A 22159-nucleotide genomic window follows, 5' to 3' on the forward strand; every position below is an offset into this window, starting at 1 on the left:
TCGCAAGATTTTTATTTTTTTTATTTTTTACCTGTTAAACATTAAAGTATTATGAAATTATTTAATACATTTATCCTTACATAGAATCTTACATGTGTGTCTTTGGCATAAAGTGTTATTTAAAATTAAGTCAAGCACCCATGGATCCACATAAAAACCATTTTGACTGGATGCCAAAGGTAATTCATAAAGTATGTTCACTTTCTAGAACAAATCTGTCCTAAAATGAACATTATTTTTTATTTTTTGCTAAAAAAAGCCTACCATTATGCCTTCAGTACAAAATCATTAGTATTTATTTTTATCCTTTTAGACTGAAGGCATATGATATAGACAAGGAAACAGAGCGAGACATGGATACATAACTTCAGTGTTATCTGAGAGAGAGAGAGAGTTAGCTCCACCAAGTGGCTTAAAATTCAGTGCTAAGCAGCAATGAAGACCAGTCTTCATCATGTTGATCTTGAATCTTTTTAAGCCATCATGACTTTACTTTCACAAACAAACATTTAAAACCCTAAAAATCCTGCTGCCACAAGCCCCAACCCTACATTTAAAATGATGGAAGGGCTCTGCCATATTAAATGTTTAAACAAAAACAGACTTAGCCTCCATCTTTATCTAACCATGGCAGAGAGATTGATGCCCCGCAAGTAATCTAGACAGACCAGGAGGCTGCTTCGATTGTGAGATATCAGACAGGCCTCGGGCAATATTTCAATCTTTTACACCGCATACAATCTATATATTGTTAAGCGATTAGCTCATCCCGTTCCGAGAAGTTCTCCCGTCAAACTTATGAGCAACATGAAGTCTCTATCATTTAAAGATTGAGAATCTCAAGGTCAAGAAAAAAAGAAGCACCAAAAAACATTCCCCGAGCAATAATAAGCACGACAAATGCACAGGCACAAGCTTGCGTATCCCACATATGGCTCCAGACATCCATCAGAACACAGTCAGGTGTGGACAGAAATAACCCAGTTTCCCTAAATGATCCGTGTCTGATATGGTCTTAGGGGGGATATTCAAGGGAGAGAAAGAGGGGAGGGTGTTTGGAGGCAGATAGCATGAGTGAACGAAGCCGCGTTGAACTCTGGCAGATGTATTCCCCAAAGACAACGCTGCCCCAGACTGCTTTTATAAACCTCGGGAGAAATATAGCAGTACCTTGCAGACAGGACAACGGCAATTACATAGACTATGGGTCTGATCCTGCAGACTTTAGTGGTGTATCACTGTCAATCAGGCCCGCAAATTACAAAACGTGAACTTTGTTGTACGCCTGCAAAATACCGCTCTGCACGGGCACAAAACGTTTTGTGTGTCACACAGATCAACTGGGTCATCTGTGTGCAGTTTTCAGAACGCGCCATCCTCTCTGCCAATTAATTCATAATTATATAGCATTACCTCATTATGCCTCGACTAGCATATCCACACACACGCCTAAATTCACATATACACACTAATTAGACGCTCTTAATAGGACAAGTGAGAAGATTCTTCCTCCTCGCTCGACTCCCTCGCATCCTTCGTTCCTCCCCTTATATAATATCACGGATCCTAAACAAGTTTTCAGTGCGCCGATCAAAGTGAGATAATTAAGTGACAGTCCTAAACATCTGCCAAGAGATTGATTTTTTTCTTTGTTGTATGGTAACAGGCAAAATAATAATAATAAAAAAAGATTCACTGGCCTAATGCTTAATAGGCATGCTGTATCAAAGATTAATATCCAGAATGCTATTAAACCTCAAGGACAGCCTTGAATGATAATTAGAAAATGCAATCATGAGAATCACCACGCATAAATTGGTGCACACAATTGTTGGCATTTTTTTTTTCTTTCCCCAGAACGTTCTTGACATCGCAGAGGAAGGGCTAAACTAACACGAATTGTATTTATTTATTTATTACATTTTTTTGTAAGCCTGTCCTGCAGTCATCAGAAACACACAATTTCCTGTCAGGGCCTTTTTACAAGTGTTACCATCTCCCCGGCAGAGCTGGATATAAACGGCACTTCTCACTCCATTATTATGTTGTGTAAACTTACAAAAACCTTGTACAGCGTGTGATTTGATAACTCAACTCGCCATGCCTAATGAAAACAAAAGCAGCCCGAGGAGGTACACGTCAGTTATTAAACAACACATGAACCATGAGAACCACAAGTCGTTTGTGCAGTAAACACATGTGTGGATAATAATTTGTAATGGTTTAAATCTTTTTTTAGTAATCCCATGTTGTAATCTCAACAGCATCTTAAAACTGTGTTTAATCTTGCCAGCATACCACAGTCTCCAATAAAAAGTCTTATTAAATTCTTCCAAAATGAAAGTATCTGTGCTATGCTATCCTCATTTAAAGCTTTACTATACTTTAAGATAAACAAAACTGACTCTTTTGAGAACTCTAACATTGAGAACATTAAGGGAACATCAATACATCAGTTCAATAATTCTAACCACAAATGTAAAAAATAAAAATAATAATGAAAAAAATGCCTCACACTGTGCTCACATTTGATAATATACCAACATCTGCAAAAAATAAAAATAAAAATAAAATAAAAATCACATTCTCTCAAGAGCAAATTGTTCTGGTTTGCTCATGCTATGTCAATGATTGTCTATTTTGGCTATTAAAATGAACCATTGAATGAGACATAAAAGGAGAACGAGAAGAATGTCAATTCTACAACAGCATTCAGATATTGGAGCCACATTTAATTTCAGCAAACTTCAGGAAACTTAAAAATACGTAAAATACATAAATAATAATATGTGTCTCCTATTTCTCAGCCTTTTATTTTGTGGAAAACATTAAGATACTAAATTATTATTAATTATATGTGAAATATATAAAATTAATATATAAAATATAATTATATATTAATTATATGTTATTAATGGATTTTTAGGACAATCACCTGACAGAAAAAAAAAAAAAAAAAAAAAAAAAAACAAACAAAGAAACTTGAATGAGACATGAGTGAGAACTCTGTTAAATCTCCTGAGCTATAAAAGGGCAACATCTGACTGGATGAATGTCAATCCTTAAACAGCGCTCATGAATTTGGATCCGCAATAAATTTACATTTATTCATTTAGCTGACGCTTTTATCCAAAGTGACTTACAATTGCTATATATGTCAGAGGTCGCAACCCTCTGGAGCAACTAGGGGTTAAGTGTCTCACAGTGGATTCGAACCCGGCTCTCTCACACCAAAGGCATGTGTCTTATCCACTCACCACCCACCATTTCAGCAGACTTCAGGAGAATACATGCAATAAAACACATATAATAAATGTATAAATAGTAATGCATGTCTAAACTGATTGTGCTGCTATCCACATTTACTCTTACTGAATGCAAACAATTTGTGCTTTTTTTTGAAAAAAGAGAGAAAATAGGGATGAAATTGATAGATAAATAACACATCACTAAGAACTGAATTAAATCCATCGGATTTCATCAATCAATCAAGCGGACTTCATCAGGTTTTGAAAGAGCATTGCAATAAACACGCATAAATCAGAACTCATTTTTATGACTCTTTTGTCCACGCTCGCCCTTGAGCAAAGACCACGGATGGAAAACGTGTCATAGAAACCGTTAAATCAATCAAGTCGGTTGTGGACCATGACACTGACAGATGGATATTTATCTGTCCGTCAAGGTCACGCCAGAGACTTGAGCAGGTTTTTCTATGCCAGCTGCTGATTACATGCTTCTCTAAGACCCTTCCTCCAAAATCAAGTGTGGGTGGCACTTTCCCTACATAGACACAGACCGTCTCAGTATGTTCCAAAGTGTGATTCAAATATCGGATGTGAAAGGCTCAGAACAATCATGTTTAATTCATAAAAGACCTCTGCAGACCTTCCTAGTGTCAAAGTTCTGCCCTACTTGCTAACCTTGAGCTGCATTAAAACATATGTCTGAATGGAAGACTGGGCCACAAAAGGCCTCCTCCGCCGGGGCTGACAAAATTCATTACTCGCATTAGCGAAGCCAGTGATTCCACAAATTACAAGTAGTCTGCACACTTTCAAACGCCGCCTAGTGAATAATTCCTAACTTCATCCATATCTCATTAAGTAAATTATTGGATTCGTATTCACAAGACAATGTTCATTTACATGCATAACTTCAGTCACATCAAATAGAACCAGAGCCCTAATTTGCTCTTAGACAAAAGAAAGGAATGGCTTTGTTCGCGGAGATGGCCCCGTTGACACTGTGTGTGTTTTATTTCTCTTTCTCTTTGCCTAGCCTCCACTTCTTTTCTTTTCTTTGATTCAGATCGTTAAACAAAAACGGCACAACATTATGAATCTGCTCCTCGTTTGCTTGCGAGACCCCTGGAGACATTTGCCGTAATGAATGCCTGTCAGGCTAACCTGGCTCCTTGGCCTTTTCCTGCAGACTCCTGGAAAATGGGCTTTCGTCAAACGAGGGAAGAAAGATTTATTAGGATTAACTTCCAAAAGCCAATAAATTATGCATACATCCTCCAAATTACCTATCAGAACTAGTCCTAGAGGAGAGAGCGCTCCTGCGAGCCGCTGCCTGTGCTTCGTTTACGCTAGTTTGTGTTGTAGAAGTGGAAGTCCTCAGCGTTTTTCAGCAGTTTGAGTTTGCTATCGACTTTTGGCGGTAACCGCAAATCTATGCCGAGTGAGGAAAGTAAATGTTTAGAGATGTTCAAGCTCAAGAAGTTCATCAATTAGAGACCACCAAGTGACTGCTGTGTGCTAAAAATCACTTAATCTTTTGTGATCAATCAATATTAATGATTTTTTTTTTCTAGTTAGCCAACATGATTTTTAGTCAGCCAACACACATTTGCACAGTGTCGTTGTATGTGACGCTCGTCCCAGAGGAAATTTTGCCAATTAAATGATCTTTTCTCTCCATCACAGGCCCCAAGAAGACATAATTGAAGAGAATTAAGGATAAGATGCCCCATTTCGTCGGTCCCACTTTTCAGCAGTATCTTCAACACAGAGCTCTGTTTCTTAATTGATTCCTTGTCAAGAACTCTCCAGGAGTGATCGGATACAATGATAATCAATCAAGTTACTTTCCTCCTGTTGTGCTGCTTGCTGGGCTGGAGCAGTGCATTGATCCGGCCGGTGCCTGGAATTAGCACGTTGGATCGGGATGGACGGACTCTACACCGCACTAAACGAGGATGGATGTGGAATAGTTTCTTTCTCTTAGAGGAGTGGACAGGAACTGGAAAACAGTATGTTGGAAAGGTAAGGGCTGTTACTCTTAGGGATGAACGAGCTGCAAATGTTGGGTACAGGTGTTCTATATAAGCACAGTTGTTGTCTTTCTAGCCCCTATGAAAAAGTACCTTGGTATTACAATGGAAATAGTACCATGGTTGTCTTTCAAATGCCTTACAATGCAACTTAAATGGAATATAATCAAACAGTACCACCAAATTAACCTGTTTTTACCATCTTTATCATGCTACTTTTTCGAAGCGCCATGTTAGGCACAACAAAAAAACGTATACAGTGTATTTTGTGAGTGTACTTATAAAGTGACTTTATTTCAAGACGTGTGTGTTTCCTTTAGTAGTTCAAACAGTAGAGCATTGTGCTAACAACACCAAGGTCTTGGAATCAATTCTTAGGGAATGCAATGCATTAGGCTATACATTTAATGCAATGGGTTAAAGCGACTGCCAAATGGGAATCAAACCTGTGACTGTGGAGTTAAGTATAAAACATGAGCAGATTCAGTCAGTCTGACCATTAACACACAACACAAACAAGCACAAACACGACTCACGAACATCAACTGAACTCATACCTAGCGCATGATGCTTTCAGCATGATAGCTAATGATGTATTAGAAGAAAATCAATGAGAACGTAGGCTATTACGATGAAATGATGTGTGGGATACAAAGAGCCATAATAACCCTCTTTATATTAATGACCACATCCTGACGTTCCAAAACAGAAATAATTGTGTGGGATTAACTCAATGCCTTACAATATAACCACGACCTGATAGTAACAGCTGATGTCCTGGCTTTCAACATGCACGCATGATGCATTTTAGCGAAGATCAAACTGGGACATGAAACGGTTGAGAGTCAACCCTAGACGTGCCAGTTGTTGAAAGGTGGGCCTACCAGTGCAACATGATTCGGTTAAAATCAAATGCAACTCGTCTGGCGTCAGATCAGAGTGCAACGCTTGTCAAGCCACCGGCATCAGACTGCAGAGACGGCAGCCGTTACAACCCCCGTGCGTGCAATGAGGCGGTCGACGCAGCCTGTTGACGGACACTTTTACGTCAAAGACTTCAGCTTTCATCATCGCATTCACTGTCTACAAGTAAATGGGATGCTTTGGTTGGAGAGATGAGTGGTACACAGACAGATCAACATCTCTCCTCTTATGGTTAAGGGTTGTTTTTGTTGAGAACACTGCAAGAAAAGAAACACGCGAGCGCACGGAAAAAAAAAAGCAAGGCGAGCAAGCGAGAGTGGGTGAGGAGAAAACAATAAATCAATCAAGAACGGGAATGAGATTCCGCCCTCATAGAGTTGCATTTTACGTGACAAGGCAACAAAACAGCGCTGACTGGGAAGAGTCCATCGGATGAGGAAGTGTCAGACTCAGCAGTGTCCTGGACTCTTTCCCAGAGCTTTGATGCTTCTCTCTTTTCTCTAGCTCTTTCTCCTTCCATCTCTCTCCCTCTTTTCCTGGCTGCTGCGCTTCTCTGGCTTGACAGCAATCACATGGTTTTGGCTCGTTTCTCATCTACCGTCCACTCTCGTTCCCAATTAAAGTGCCAAAAAGACGCAGGGCTCCCATAAATACTGTAGGAGGGCGAGGGAGAACGAAACACCCACATGCTGGTTCAGGGAGACCACTGTGGAGCGGCTTGATCATCCGTTCCATCCGTTTCCAAGCATTTTTTACTAGTGTGTGTATGTGTGTGTGTGGGTGACGTATTAGATCTTGTGTAGTCCAATAGATGGGTACTTAGAGTCCCAGTGAGAAGCCATCAAAGCCATTGATGGTTCTCCTCATAAAGATAATTCAGCAACCTTTACGGAGCCTTGTGGGATACCATATTTATTTCTATCCAACCAAGGCCTCCAATGGCCCCCCGACGCAGACAAGCCATAAAAGTGGATTTATTTTCCAGTGTGGAGCCAGAAATAATCCATAAAATGGGAAGAATATTTCCAATAAAGCAACAGCCCCCTCAACGCTTGCTTCAGAGGTCTTGTAGTCTATAGCCATTTAATGCGTTTCACAAGAAACATCTATAGGATACAACTAAACAGTACAAGCTAGTAAGTTCAAGTTAGCTACATGAAAACTAGTTAACTGCATTGAAACAATATATGTTTTTAGCAGTTATATAGAGTAAGCTGTGGAGTTTTCAAGTTTAACTGGTTGTGTTTCACTTGAGCAGGATTTATATTAACGCTTTTTACAATACGCATCATTTCAAAGGCGCTTTACAGAAAATGAGAGTGCACATTACAATTTAGAATGATCTGTTATCAGAGTTAACGGCCTAAGTTATGTATTTCAGACATGCACATGATGTCAAAATAACAGTAAGCGAAAAACGCATCAATTTAGTGTAAAATTCAATGAAGAAACAATAAGCTCATTGAAGTAATATACTTTTTTTGTTAACAAATGATTATGAAATTTTACGTTATCTGAAGTCTTTGCAGGAGTTGGCGCTTTATAGGTGTTGGGCATCTGACACCTTCATAATAGGCTGGATCCAAACTGGAGCTAACACACTCTCCAGTTACCTCGGGGTCCCGGGAAAAAAGAGAGAAGCAAATATAAAATAATTAACATAGCTGCTGTTAATAACATTAAGCAAGAATAATTATGTGCATTTTATCGGATCTATCTGTATAAGATGCATTATATGAATGCTAGGCTAAATAGATGCGTCTGTAATCTAGATTTAAACTGGGAAAGTGAGTCTGAGCCCAAAATCATTTCTTTATGTGGCATAAAGCAATGAGAAAAATATACATTTACAAATACAAACCAGAATTAAAACAAAAAAAAAGACAGAAATAATGAGTCATACACACACACACACCCCTAAAAGTCACTGTATAATCCGCACACAACCAACACTGCAACTAAGATGAATATTAAAGTGAGAGATTCAATATTAGCACTAATGCTCTACAAAGCAAGTATACTATACGTAATTTATAATTCAGTTAGTCCATGATATGTGAAAACAGCAACTGCCTTGAAATAATATGAAGCCGCATCAGGCAGAAATGCTAAATAAACAGGATTAAAGAGGCAGTTTTCTAAATGTAATTTAGTGATGACTCAAGCTTAAAACTACTGAGAAATTGTTCACATTTTAACAGCACATAGCCTACAAATATGTGTATAAAAGAGAAAACTCCCAAACCAGAAACATCCTTCTGGCCATCCACTGGTCATTATGACCGCCCAGGCGTCGTGGCCCTGTTGTGCAGAAAGAAGCTCAGAAGTGCTGAAGCCTGCCATGCATTTTGCCGCTTTTGTGTCATGAGTTTGATGTGGGGGCAGCGGCTCACATGGCGTGCCATCAGCGCTATTGATGTGAACAAAATCCTATTAACCTTCTCCAAGCTCCATAATGCATTGTGCAAATAAACCCATTCCCGTTTTCCCGGTGAGCTCTCTTCCTCTGTCTACCTAACCCTTTTGATCCTCTTCACGTAAATACTCGCCGCTTTAATAAAACAAAGAAAGAAAAAAAATAATAGAACACCACGATTTTGATCTTTTTTTTTTTTTTGCAAGCATTAATAACGAGAAGACAGTGATGGCTCACATTTGAATGTTTAAATATTTAGCATAGGTTCATTAGGACTTGTCAGGATTATAAACTCATCTGAGCGTGGAAAACCACATCATGAAGCGATGGAGGGGAAACTCAACTGAGTGTTAATCTGACAGTTGTAGCATCATTGCAAGTAATTATGTGATGTATTACAGCAATTCTAAATATTACATGTTGTAACATAATTATATATATAAATCTCTTCTGGGCTTAAATGACATTTTTACAGAACATTCATAACATAAACACAACACACTTTTATATTGGATGCGATTAATCGGTTTGATAGCACTATTTTTATATATCCAGTTACTGTACTTCTGCATTTTTACATTGATTGTTTTAAGTTTTTCTTTTATCTAGATATAAACTAGGCTATTTAGATATATAAATCTCATCTAGCCTTAAACAACATTCTTACTGAACATTCATAACATAAACACAACACACTTTTATATTAGATGCGATTAATCACGATTAATTGATTCAATAGCATTTTTAATATATGCAGTTACTGTACTTCTACTGCATTTTTACACTGACTGTTTTATTGTAGAGTTTTTCTTATCTGTAGATATAAACTATATAGATATCCTATATAAATCTCATCTTTCAAAACATAAATACAACACACTTTTATATTAGATGTGATTAATCACGATTAATCGATTTGATAGCACTATTTTAATATATCCAGTTACCGTACTTCTACTGCATTTTTACATTGATTGTTTTATTGTAGAGTTTTTCTTATAAGTAGATATAAACTATATAGATATATAAATCTCATCTGGCCTTAAACAACATTCTTACTGAACATTCATAACATAAACACAACACACTTTTATATTAGATGCGATAAATCAGGATTAATCGATTTGATAGCACTATTTTTAATATGTCCAGTTACTGTACTTCTACTGCATTTTTACATTGATTGTTTTATTGTAGAGTTTTTCTTATCTGTAGATATAAACGTGTGACCTGTCACTCCTTAACTTAAATATAACAACTGTATCAATATCTAGCACAGTGGTTTCTGTTGCATTAATAATAATGTAAATTAGAAATCCACTCACTGTATGCACTTCTACTGCAATTGTACTTATTGTTCTATACTCCTATTTTTATTTCCTTGTTGTTATTTTTTTTTTATTTAACTTGACTTGTTACTCTTTAGCCAGCAATATATCTATATGAATATAATATAAATATATATGAAGTACCAATATGTCTGTGTAACACCTTTTTAAATAGTAAAATACTATTATTACTACTACTAGTAGTAGTAGTAGTAATAATAATAATTCATTAACTATTCATATAAATACAACCTCAGTGACAGCATTAATAGTCAAAGCAAACATAGAGAAAATTTCAATTATTTTCAGTTATTTACATGTTGATGGCTTTAGCGTAACACACTATTTGTCCACCAAGGACTGTTTTGTTGATTTTGGTATTCTGAACACTCAGGGGTCGTGTTAAAAAATGCATACACTGTAAAAAAAATAAAATAAAAAATAAAAATCTGCTATGAAGCACACTGACAAAACCTGATACAGATCTTGCGGAACCCCTCGCCCCATCCCCCCTCCCCCCCACTTTCTGTCACAGCAAAGCCAGGCCTCACAGGAACCTCCAGCTATCTAAGTAGTTGCAGTGCGTGTCCTTATCCACTCAAATGAACCAGCAGAGTCCACAGCCAGCAGAGGAGATTAGAAGAGAGAGAGAGACAGCTTCGCTGAGTTTGGGTTCATGCGCTTTTCAACTCCTCAGAGAGTCGGCATGCGATGAAATCTGTTGTAAACCTCAGCGAGTGAGAGCAAAAAAGTGTAAAAAATTCAGACCGAACCGCATGGCCTTATGATTAACGCCTAACATCGAAACCACAAAAGGGGCGACCGGGGTGGGACGAGGCAGCGAGAAAGAGATTGCACTGCGGTGTTTGTGTCGAGTTAGTCAACTTGAATGTGACTCGGCCCTACTCTGACTGAGCTCAAGATATACACAAAGAAATAAAGCGGGGGATACATAATTATTCTATATCCGTTCTGGGCCCAGGCTCTCATTTTCACAATCTCCTCTCTGCAGTACTAAGCAAGTGTTCAACGCCGACCTGACAAGAATTGTCAATGATTTCTCCCATGCTCGACTGACAATCCCTCTGTGTGTGTGCAGGGATTTAATTCCTAAAGCTGCTCCGAGTCAAAGGCTAATTTTGTGCTACGCAAATTAGCACAGGCAAATGAAAGCAAGGCCGGGATAAATCCACGCTGCCTTTACTTCATATTCAACTGTCAGCTCATTATAATCAAGAACATCCTTCGAAAAAAACAATGGAAAAAGCCCACGTTCGCGTGGAATGCTGGCATGCTCCATGTGTTTCTCCATGTTGCCTCTTTGGGGACACGGTCGGATTTTTGACTGGCAGAGATTATTTAGGCAACCTCACGCCGGAGACATATTCCTGCCAATAAACAAAGGGTATCTGTTCAGGATTGCCGGTGCCATAGAGAGCCCAGTGTTGTGCCAAAAAGTGCTCCCAGAGCAAATGAGCAAGTGATCAGTATTCAGTGCCATGCGGCACTCTCCCTGTAGTGCATTTGAAATGAACAGAGGGATTGTGGTTAGGGTTGAATCGGGATCTATGAGGCCGAATCAAATCGCTCATATTTTTCACGAGTCACTGCGAAAGGCCGCCAGCATGGCCGACAAACACCCTATTATGAAATGTATTTTAATTTGTTCCCAGCATCCCAGAGGTGCTTTGCCTCTTTCATTTTTTTTTTAGCTGTTTTTGGGTTGTTGTTTTTTTTTGAGCTGGCAGTAATTAGGACACCCCTAGTCTTCCAGTGTGCAGCCAAATGGAAAACATTGGCTACACTGTGGAAACGAAACATCTGGTGTATTGCGATATAGACCTGTTGGAAAATAAATAAATAAACGGGGTTTACAATCAATTAGGCAAGTTACTAAGGTGCCTGCAGATATAGAAGTCGTACATGTGCCGAGTGTTCACGATAGGCAATATTTTTGCCAAAAAATGTGTAAACAACACATAGAGCAATCATAAACTTATACTTTTAGGCTAAAGGAAGTGTTTGTGTGAAGCACCATGCTAATTTAACTCTACACTGCAAAAAATATTATATTCCAGAACAAATTTACTGCATTTATTTACTTGAGAAGCAAAATACATGAGATATTTAGTCATTCTGGTGTCTGTAAAGATGTTAAATAGTGGTAATATGGATTTGTAATTGTAAATCTACACTTATTGTTCTATTATTGTCTTATTTGTTGACTAGTGTGTGTTATTTGTGTACTGACTGCAGCGTGGCTGATGGCCCAAGACAAATTTCCCCCTGTGGGATAATAAAGTTTTACCTTACCTTGTTTTCTGAAAATAAATAATGTGTTTTAGCATAAAACAAAAATATATGGCAGTGGGGTACAAACATTTATCTTGTTTTGTCCTTACATAGAAAATAGTAAAGCATAAACAACCCCGTAGAAAAACAACACCTCATTTCATAAGTCGGAAGTATATTAAAGGTATAGTTCACTTTGAAATACATTTTCGGTAGCCTATATTTAAGCTTACGTCAAGGGCATCCAAGATGTAGGTGTCTTTGTTTCCGCAGTAGTTTTAATTTTGATATTTTTGGGTCAAACCGTTCTTGTCTGTCAGTCATATAATGGAGGTCTATGGTCACCACCTCAAAGAGCATGCACAAAGAAGTCCAAATTAAACATGAATAATGACTCGTAAATGTAAGTACACACTGATGGCCTAAGACACGAAACGAGCAGTTTGTGTGTGAAAACGAACAGTATTTGTGTTTGATTTGGACTTGTGCTCTTTGAGGTGGTGACCATAGACCTGCATTATATGACTGACAGACAAGAGCAGTTTGACCTAAAAATATCAAAATTAAAACATACCAAAAATGTCTTACAAAGTGAACTATCCCTTTAAATTTCAAGATTTTTTTTTAATTTATTTTTTTTGCCATGTAATTTACTGTTTGTTGATCTCAACCCACTGCCCTCATGGGCCCATTTAGCATGTTACAGGTCTGACTGAATTTGTTTGCACTAAGCAAGAAGAAACACGCACAGCCCCAGTGGTAACTTTCCCGAGTTTTCAAAATGCGTTATATTTAGAATGAAGCATTTGGAGTTAACGACTTAAAAAGCACCGAGACTTGTAAATTACTGCTCGTAAACACCGTCGATGTTTATTCAGGCTCTTCATTCTCGCTGTAGAATATTTCCTGTTCTCTGACGGCAGAAATAATATGCAAAGGCTAAAGACTCACCAGCAGCACTTTATAGAACAAGACAGGTTGTTATGAGACGCATTACGTCTTCGCTAAAGCGGGGCCAAACACATCTTTCACACATCGCCTTCATTCCTGCAGGGATTTACAGGCCCGACCACGGTCCACCTCAAATTAATGACCTAATGAAGCCTGTTGTTGTCGTTCAAGCGTGTGTTTACCTCAGAGATTAATGCAATGTTTTATGTACACCCTTAAAAGCGGGAGTAGACACTCGCCTGACAAACACCAATTAGCCCTGAGAAGCTGGGGTTTGTATTGGCTTTATGCGGTTGTCTGCTTTCATTGCATGTCTTTGTCTCAGATGTCTTTTTATGGATTTCAAACTCACGTCTGTGTGGGCCATGGCAGCACTGGAGGATTTCTTCACAATAAAGGACATAGAGAGACTAATTATGGTGCTGTCAAGGGATTTTATACATGGCGGAGATGAAAATGGAATCTACATCTTCATATCGTCTTCCTCTGGTTAAGACTAGCATGAAAGTCCATTTCCAGAATATACTCTCTGGAGGTACAATGCGCTTTTTTCTGAAATTAATGAAAGAGAATTAAAATATGAATCACAAATACAAAGTATGATAAGTGTCTGAGGTGTAGCATACATTGACACACGACTTAAAGGCCTTTCAGACGTTCATTTAAAAACATCAAGGTTGCACAAGGGTAGATTTCAGACTGTAGCTGATGCGATCTGTCATGCTTTTCTGTCTGGTTTAAATGTTAACTCTGCCCTAAACCGTGGCAAATGTTTGAGCATTGAGAGGACACGCTCATGTCTGGAACCTTGTACTTCACTATCAACACTTACGAACAATGATTACAAGTTCAATATCTCCTTTAAGACTAGTGAGTTCTTGGAAACTGTTATTTAATCCATCACTTTATACCTAAAATAGAATGATTTTGAATCCCATGGTGAAAAAGTGAATCATTTTGATAATTTGCAGATCATATATAGCTGATACATTAAAGGTACACTGTAACTCTCCAGCCGTAAAAAAACAACAACAACAATTTGCATGGATTTTGTGGAAGAACATTGTTTTGGTTGTGCTTTGTCTCCGCGTGACGGCGGATGAATATGGTTATCATACTGCTCAAAAATAGCAGGATTGTACCTTTAAAAAGCAAACATTCTTCATATTTGGCATCAGAAAAACAAATAAAAATAAATAAATGCATCTTAAATTGTCAAATTCTTCCTAAAAAATGGTTCAACCACCATCACACTTGGGTGTAGAGTCGCTGGCTGGAAATATGTTGAAAATAATTAGATCTTATCTCAAGTTATTTATATCTGCTTTGGCTTTCCTTCATGCTGTGTCCCTCACTCGCTCTGTCACTCAGGAGAATGTGGACCCGTGAGATAGAGCGCACAAACATTTCATTAACCACATGCTAATGATCGCATGCTAATGTTTGCATAGATTACTGGCTTGGAGCTGAAGGCAGAGACGTTCTCACCCTTCACGTACTCTGCCTGACAAATTCTGGATTTATTTATTTCTGTCGTTCTTGTCGGTGACTGTAAACATTGAGGTTTGTCATTGTGTCGCAGAAGGTTGATTACAACACGGGTTCATGGAAATCAAGTACAGGACACTTGAGAAAAAGCATGCAAATGTTATATTCTTAAACATTTCATATTGCATTGTGGTCTGTCTGCATGTCTGTCTGTATTGATTGATTCTTTTCTAGAGCTGGACTTAACAGCTCACTCAACCAAAGTGCACTACTATTTATACAAAAAAAAAAAAAGACTTTTATGCTCATACACTGAGAAAAAAAAAAAAAAAAGAAATACAGACGTCTGATGTGTGCATATATCCACTGACCCACAAAACCCCTGGAGTGACAGAGTCTGCAAATGAATGACAGCACACAGTATTTACAAGATGGGGAAATTAGAAAGCATACGGTACTACATCTGCACTCATCGAACATAAAAAGGCAGCATTTTATTTTAATTTAACTCTTAAAATAAATGTATTCTTGTGTTGTCCCCTTCGCACAAAAGCTCACAAATAAAATTGTTTGTCAAATGTTAAATTGGGCTGATGATCTGCTACTGTTAATTGTCTGAACGATTTTGAACATTATTGTCTCTATTACAGTTTTGCCATCAAGATTAAATATTCTGCTATACAGTAGATGTGATTTCCAAATCAATACATACAATACTGCGTTTGTAGATTGTGTGTTTGTAGATTATGCACTGTGTTGCATTAAAAAAAAGCTAAAGTTTGGGGTCAGATTTGTTAATGTTTTTGAAGAACTGTTAGAAATACATGTATTGCTTCAGTGTCACATGATACCTCAGAAATCACACTAAAATGCTGATTTGGTGCTCAAGAATTTTTTTTTTTCACATTGTAAACAAATATTTTCAAGATTTGTTATAATATTATATATTTTTTTGTCAAATCAACTTTATAATAATTTATTTAGTTGAGATAACTTATTATTTTGAGTTTCTGATGATTAAATGAATCTCCTTCATTGTATTAACTCACTTTTTCCAGTTCAATCAACTTAAAATTTTAAGGCAACCCTGGTTAATTACTTTTTTAAGTTAAACCAACAATATTTTTTTTACAGTGTAGTAATCACAACATTTTTTCTTTTGTCAAATCACCTTAAATAATTTATTTAGTTCAGATAACATATACTTTTGAGTTTCTGATTAAATCATTCTCCTTCATTGTATTAACTCACTTTTTTCCAGTTCAATGAACTTAAAGGCAACCAGGTTACTTACTTTTTTAAGTTAAACCATCAATATGTTTTTTTTTTTTTTTTTTTTTTTTTTATAGTGGAAGCAAATAATTGATTTAAAATAGAAACCTTTGGTAACAATGTGTCAATTTAATCAATTAAATGATCAGTTTTGATCAATTTAATGCATCCTTGCTTTATGATTCTGAACCTCAAAGGCCAGAACTCAAGCAATTCATGTGAACTATGAGATAAACTATGGTGAAGGTTTGCCTCATGAATATTAATCATTTGCATGACTGGACAGTCTAGAAAGGTTACCAAGCAACGTCAGCGTGGCCAAATTAATATTCATTAGATTTGCCATTGCCATGTCATAACAACCACTGATTGAAGCATTCCAGTAGATTCTGTATTTTAAAAAAAGAGAATATTTCATATTTGGTCTTTTCTTGCTCTCCAAACAAACCTGCATATTGTCGTGTGAGTAAAATGGGAACGTGTCTTAAATTTTCCACATTATTTGACTATAATTTAATAACAAGCATTGACATTACTTTCAACTTTCTAACGCTGGATCCATATGTATTTTCTAACCACTAGGGAGGAAAAAAAAAAAAAAACATCCATTGTGCATCTGCTAATATAGTACATTTGTCAGGTGTCAAGTACAGGCTCTTCAAGATTTATTAGATTTCTTAAACAAGCTTTTAATAGCACTACAACTGTGCGGAAAATGTCTTGTATCTACCATCTGGGTCTAGACATGTTGACGCCGTCACATGTTGCCAAAACCGTTGTTTTATACATGTATTTAAATGCTATTCTTTTTGTTCATCATGCACTGATATTTGAAGTGTCATCAGCAATTATTGTAATTTCAACTGTGTGTTTATGCTGTAAATATGGATAACTGACACGCTCCATAATGGCTGACGTCAACCTATCAGATGACTTTTGTGAGGGAGCGGTGTATGTTTCTCTTCTCTCACTGTGTCAGCGGTGACAGCGTAATCCCAGGAGAATCCGAGCGATCGATAGAGTGTGAGTCAACTCTGAGACTGGAGTTTACAAAAGTAATCAAACTTGTGTTACGTGTGTCACCTCTAGACAGCCAATTCTGACGTACTGTAAGCAAAAATCTTTCTGTAAACAGTACAGATACACATGCATAAAATGAACAGATGATCAAAACACAATCCATCGGCAATTCTAATCCAGAAATCAATATTTCATCTAAAATTATAGTTTATCAATGAAGTGAGATATGGACATTATAGTTTCTTGTCCTGTTAAACTATCTTCATTAAAGGTGCAGTGTGTAGATTTTAGTGGCATCTAGCGGTTCGGTTGCGAGTTGCACTGCTCACCCCTCCCTTTCGAAGAAGCTACGATTGCTAAAACAGGACAAACATCTCTTCGTCTGATATAGCCAGTGTAAGCCAAGTTTCTGTACCACAGCCCATTATAAACTACATCATGGATAAAATTTACAATGCCATAGTCAGGTGAGGATCAAGGTTCTTAATATATAATCGAATAATAGTAATCAGTTGATTGTCTCACGAACGTAACCAGCACATTTCTCCCCACATAGCAAACCCTTACAGCGAGGGAGAAGAACCACATGAAACTATCAAACAACCAGTGTTGGGAGTAACGCATTACAAAAGTAATACATTACAGTAACATATTACTTTTTGCTGTAACGCAGTAGTGTAAGGCATTACTAATCAATTTTCAGTAATATTTTACTTGTTACATGTTCAGTGAGGCTTGTATTACAGTTGTATTACAGTGTATTGTCTGATTTTACTTCTTAAAGGCAACAGACTATGTGAAAGTTTTAAAGCAGTCTTTTAGTGCCAGTTCAGAGCGGTCGCGTCTGTAACATTGTTTTTTTCCTCATAAATGCGAACACGAAAACTAAAATAAAATGAATATTTTAAGTTCTATGGAGACTGGAGAGCCAACCCTTCCTCATCTGATTTGCGCAGTGTAATTAACAGAATTACAAAAAATATATTTTGCCTCCTATTTTTTTGTCACGCATGAATGTGTGTCTTTTCCCTAATATTAAAAATAAAACATAGACTGATATTTGTCTAATGTCTGGAGTCCTTTAAGGAAGTAGACTATTTTCAATACATGTATTTTCTGAGAATTTTTATTTCAAGTTTTGACTGCAAATGTCCTTAATACTGGACTTCCCCAATTTTAAATAATTTATCCTCAACTAGTTTTGTGGTGTAGGTCCACATATTTTATAATGTTAACTTCAAATAATACTAATAGCCTAATTTAAAGATAAGGCAGCATTGGATATGGACGGTAAGGAGAATAACGCTGGAGTTGGAAGAGGTGTGTCGTGATTCTGTAGGTTCGTGGATCTGAGTTGTGTGGCAAATCGCGATTTCGGTTTCATATTGCATTTCGTTACAGCCCCAAAGTTAAGTTCTACTTAGTTATTTTGGTGAAAGTAACTCAAAAGTAATACATGAGTAATGTAACGCATTACAATTCTGGGACAGTAATATTGTAAGGTAATGAATTACTTTTAAATAACAGTAACAAGTAATACCTAATGTATTACAGTTTGGAAGTAACTTGCACAACACTGCAAACAACAATGTAATGAACTTTTAACATTTTTAACTGCTTTGGGAGGATTTAGCATTAAATAACGGTTACATTTTATTTCAAGGTGTCCTTGTGACAGTGTAATTATACAATTAAGTAATACTAATTAACTACATGTGCGGGCTATGATTAAGGTTGCCGTTAAGTTTAGGGTTAGTTGCTTGCAATTGATTTTAGTAAGTAAGTATATGTATGCGTAACAAGGGCACTGTAAAATAAAGTAGGTTACACTTTATTTAACTATACATTTGTATAATGTAATGTAATTAGAGTGTAATTATACATTTAAGTACTGATTAATTAATTACATGTACTTACTATAGAGTTGGGTTAGTATTAGGATTTGTTTGAGGGTTAGTTGCATGTAATTTGCTGTTACTATATATGTAACAAAGACACTGCAATTTAAAGTGCAACCATAAAGTGTTACCAAAATAACTAATGCATGGCTTATTGCAACTGCTGTTTGCAGTAAACATGAAGCAAAATCACATTCACAATGATTTTCTCCTTACAACTGCCTATATCCCAGGACATAAAACTACTAAAGAAAAGACATCCATTTATCTGCAGCTTTCTAGTGTGCTGTTAATGCAATTGTGTGTGTAATGGATACCTAATTCAGTTTCAGGACGGAGAGGAACACTTGTTTCACAATGACTCAACCCCCAAATCGAGGTTTTAATTGTTGCCCGTCAAATTATCTACATCCTGATAACAGTGGTAGAAAAGACTCTGAAATCGTTTCCAATTATAGTGTACTGTACATTTAGCCGTAAGTGGACATATTATGAAATTGTAGGGTGCGATGCTTAGAATGGCGCTCTTATAATGGGAGATGTTTTTTGGTGCTTACAAAACCAAAGGGCTGTTTTTGCAGCCTCTTCCGGGTGTTGATTGATCATTTATTAAATATGAAACATTTTATGGCACCTATGCTGATTGGATATTTCATCCAGGACTGTATGGCTGGCCTCTTCAGGTAAAATCCTAATCAGGAAAAGAGGAACTGCAATCAAATGGAGAGGGCTGCCGGGCTTCCTCTTGTTGCTAAGAGACAGGTGTGAAATGAAAGTTCTGCTCTGAAGGAGCGTTTTGTGTAATTGTGACTATTCTGAACAAAAACAGGTCATATCTTTCCTCCACAGTGTGAAGGTACAGGAGTCTATTGACAGTTTTCTGAGATATCTGCCATATGCCGTCAAACACAGAGCTATACGCAGTAAGTTCTGCACTCATGCAGATAATGACTAGATCGCCATTCGCCGCTCTGTGTTTGCTATTGAAAAGGAAAAGAAGAATTCTCAAACTATTACTGATACTGAAGTGAATTAAATATTTAAGTCGAAATTTCGGAGCTTTACCCACAAAAGAAAATTAAACCGTCCGGGGCCTTTGAGAAAATTCCCATTCACATATTCATGACTCATTTAAAAACATTGCTCAAGAAACACATTCTGACTTTGGCCCGAAAGGGCTTAAACTGCGTTTAGAAAAACGTTTAATTTCCGTTTCCATTTGCACAAGGTTTAAAGCCACCGCCTGAACATTTTGTCTTGACAGACTGAGTATATTTGCAAATAATTTGGCAGCCGCACACTGAGAAAATGGTTCATTCGGGAACTGTTAATTCCAACAAAACTCTGTTTGCTCTTTTAAGCTTCACTCAGACATGGACACGGAAGACGGGCATGTGAAGTACGTCCTAACCGGAGACGGGGCCGGGACCGTTTTCGAGATTGATGAGAACTCGGGTGATATCCATGCCACCAGGAGGCTTGACAGGGAAGAGAAAGCGTCGTACACCCTAAGCGCAAAAGCCGTCAACAAAACCTCTGGACAGGATCTGGAGAAGGCCTCGGAATTCATCATCAAAATCCATGACATCAATGACAACGAGCCAAAGTTTGCCAAGGACACCTACGTGGCCAGTGTATCAGAGATGTCAAATGTTGGTGAGTTGCTGGCTCAAGTTTTAAAGGGTTGGTTCACCCAAAAATTGAAATTATCCCATACATCAGAATTATACAATTCATAATTTAGCTTCAGAAGGACTTCATTAATCCATATGGATTACGTTTATGATGGATGGATGTGTTTTTTTTTTTGTTTTTTTTTGGCTCATTATAAAGCTTGAAAAGCCAGATTTGTTTATTTTATATGGAAGAAGACAGTCGGGCTTGAGGGTGAGTGAATTATGGGATACGTTTAATTTTTTGGGAGAACTAACCCTTTAACACAATGCTCATATAGGGTAAATATTATTTTTGTATTTTTTCTAAAGACACTGAAATGTACAGAATGAACATATTGATAGCATTTTTTTGATGGCAATTAATTAGTTTACTTAAGTATTTTAGTATCCCCTCAGGTTGGGACTGCGATTGCAGTTATATACTTGCAAACCATTTATCAGTGGAGATATGTTATTCAAAACTGTGTCCAAATTGCAAATGTATTTATAAATGAAAACCAGAAGATGTCCATACAATGATACCGATACATGTCTAGACAAATGTAAATATAATCACACTTTACATACAAAACTCATCAATACGTCAAATGACGACCATGAGTACTTTTATGCAGATTTTTACATCCAGGCGCAAGTGATTTTCAACATCGTTAAAGGCAATCGTACACTTACCCACACAAGAATCTTGTTTATGCCAAAGTGCCTCCATATAAATGTCCAATGCAAAACGAAGTATAGCTGTGAACACTTTAGGAAAAAAAAAAGCTTAAAAACAAAACATTTCACAAGGATAATTCGAAATGATTATGATAAACTGGATATGCTTACAGAGCTGTCAAAACTGTATCCAACTTTCTTTCAGCCACATAATCAACGCTGATTTAAAACTATGAAAAAACATTCAACTTCATGTGATTTGAGGGGGGATAAAGATCTTACAATATCCCATCTGAATTCGTTCAATTATCAGTGATTTTAAACCCATTAAGAGCAGCAGAGAGTATCAAAGCCAATGAACGGGATGCTGCAAGCTGAAATCAATTACTCTTCACGAAGCAACAAATTAACCCGCAGGTTTATCTCGAATGAATCAAAACTCATTTGCAGTTCCGACAAAAACAAGGCAGCCGTTTTTGATTAAAGATTTTGTGCTATGATAAGATAATCATTGTGGATCTTAATCATTGTGACCCGGCAAATAAATCAAAGATTAATCACTAGGAAAAGAGGAAATTAAGCTTGAAGTGGTCCTTGTGTACCTATTTGTGTTTGTCAATTCATAAAGCACTGTTTGAGAATGCTTGACACAATGTCTGTGTCAAAAGGTTACCAAACAGGTATTAAATCTTTTAGAATTTTTACTTTTGCCATTTTTGACAAATTATTAACATGATTAGAGGAGAGTGGGGTAAAGTGTGTCAGTGGATGAGATGTATTGCACTCTAGAGCAAAATCTTCTTTATGCCACTATCTATTTAGGGTGCTTTCACACTGACAATTTAGTTCGCAATGGGTCACGGTTTGCATGAAAAATTTGCAACGTGAAAGCTGCCATGCGGACGTGGGCTACTGAAGCCAAAACCAAGGCTGTGTCCAAAATCTATTTGAGGGGAAAG

The 22159-nt window shown here is 37.1% G+C and overlaps 1 protein-coding gene across 3 annotated transcripts in view; it reads left to right on the forward strand.

Moving 5' to 3' along the window:
• cdh10b (cadherin 10, type 2b (T2-cadherin)) overlaps positions 1-22159 on the forward strand; it is a 47021-nt gene that overhangs the window by 1770 nt on the left and 23092 nt on the right. For all 3 annotated transcript variants that reach the window (XM_089122346.1, XM_039665300.2, XM_089122345.1), the window contains exons 2-3: positions 4932-5270; positions 20229-20523. In XM_089122346.1, the coding sequence (XP_088978472.1) occupies positions 5073-5270; positions 20229-20523 (493 nt within the window). In that variant the 5' untranslated portion in view covers positions 4932-5072. The remainder of the gene's footprint in view (positions 1-4931; positions 5271-20228; positions 20524-22159) is intronic.

Source organism: Pimephales promelas, chromosome 17 (genome assembly GCF_988280905.1).
Source record: "Pimephales promelas chromosome 17, fPimPro1.hap1.1, whole genome shotgun sequence".
NCBI lineage: Eukaryota > Metazoa > Chordata > Actinopteri > Cypriniformes > Leuciscidae > Pimephales > Pimephales promelas.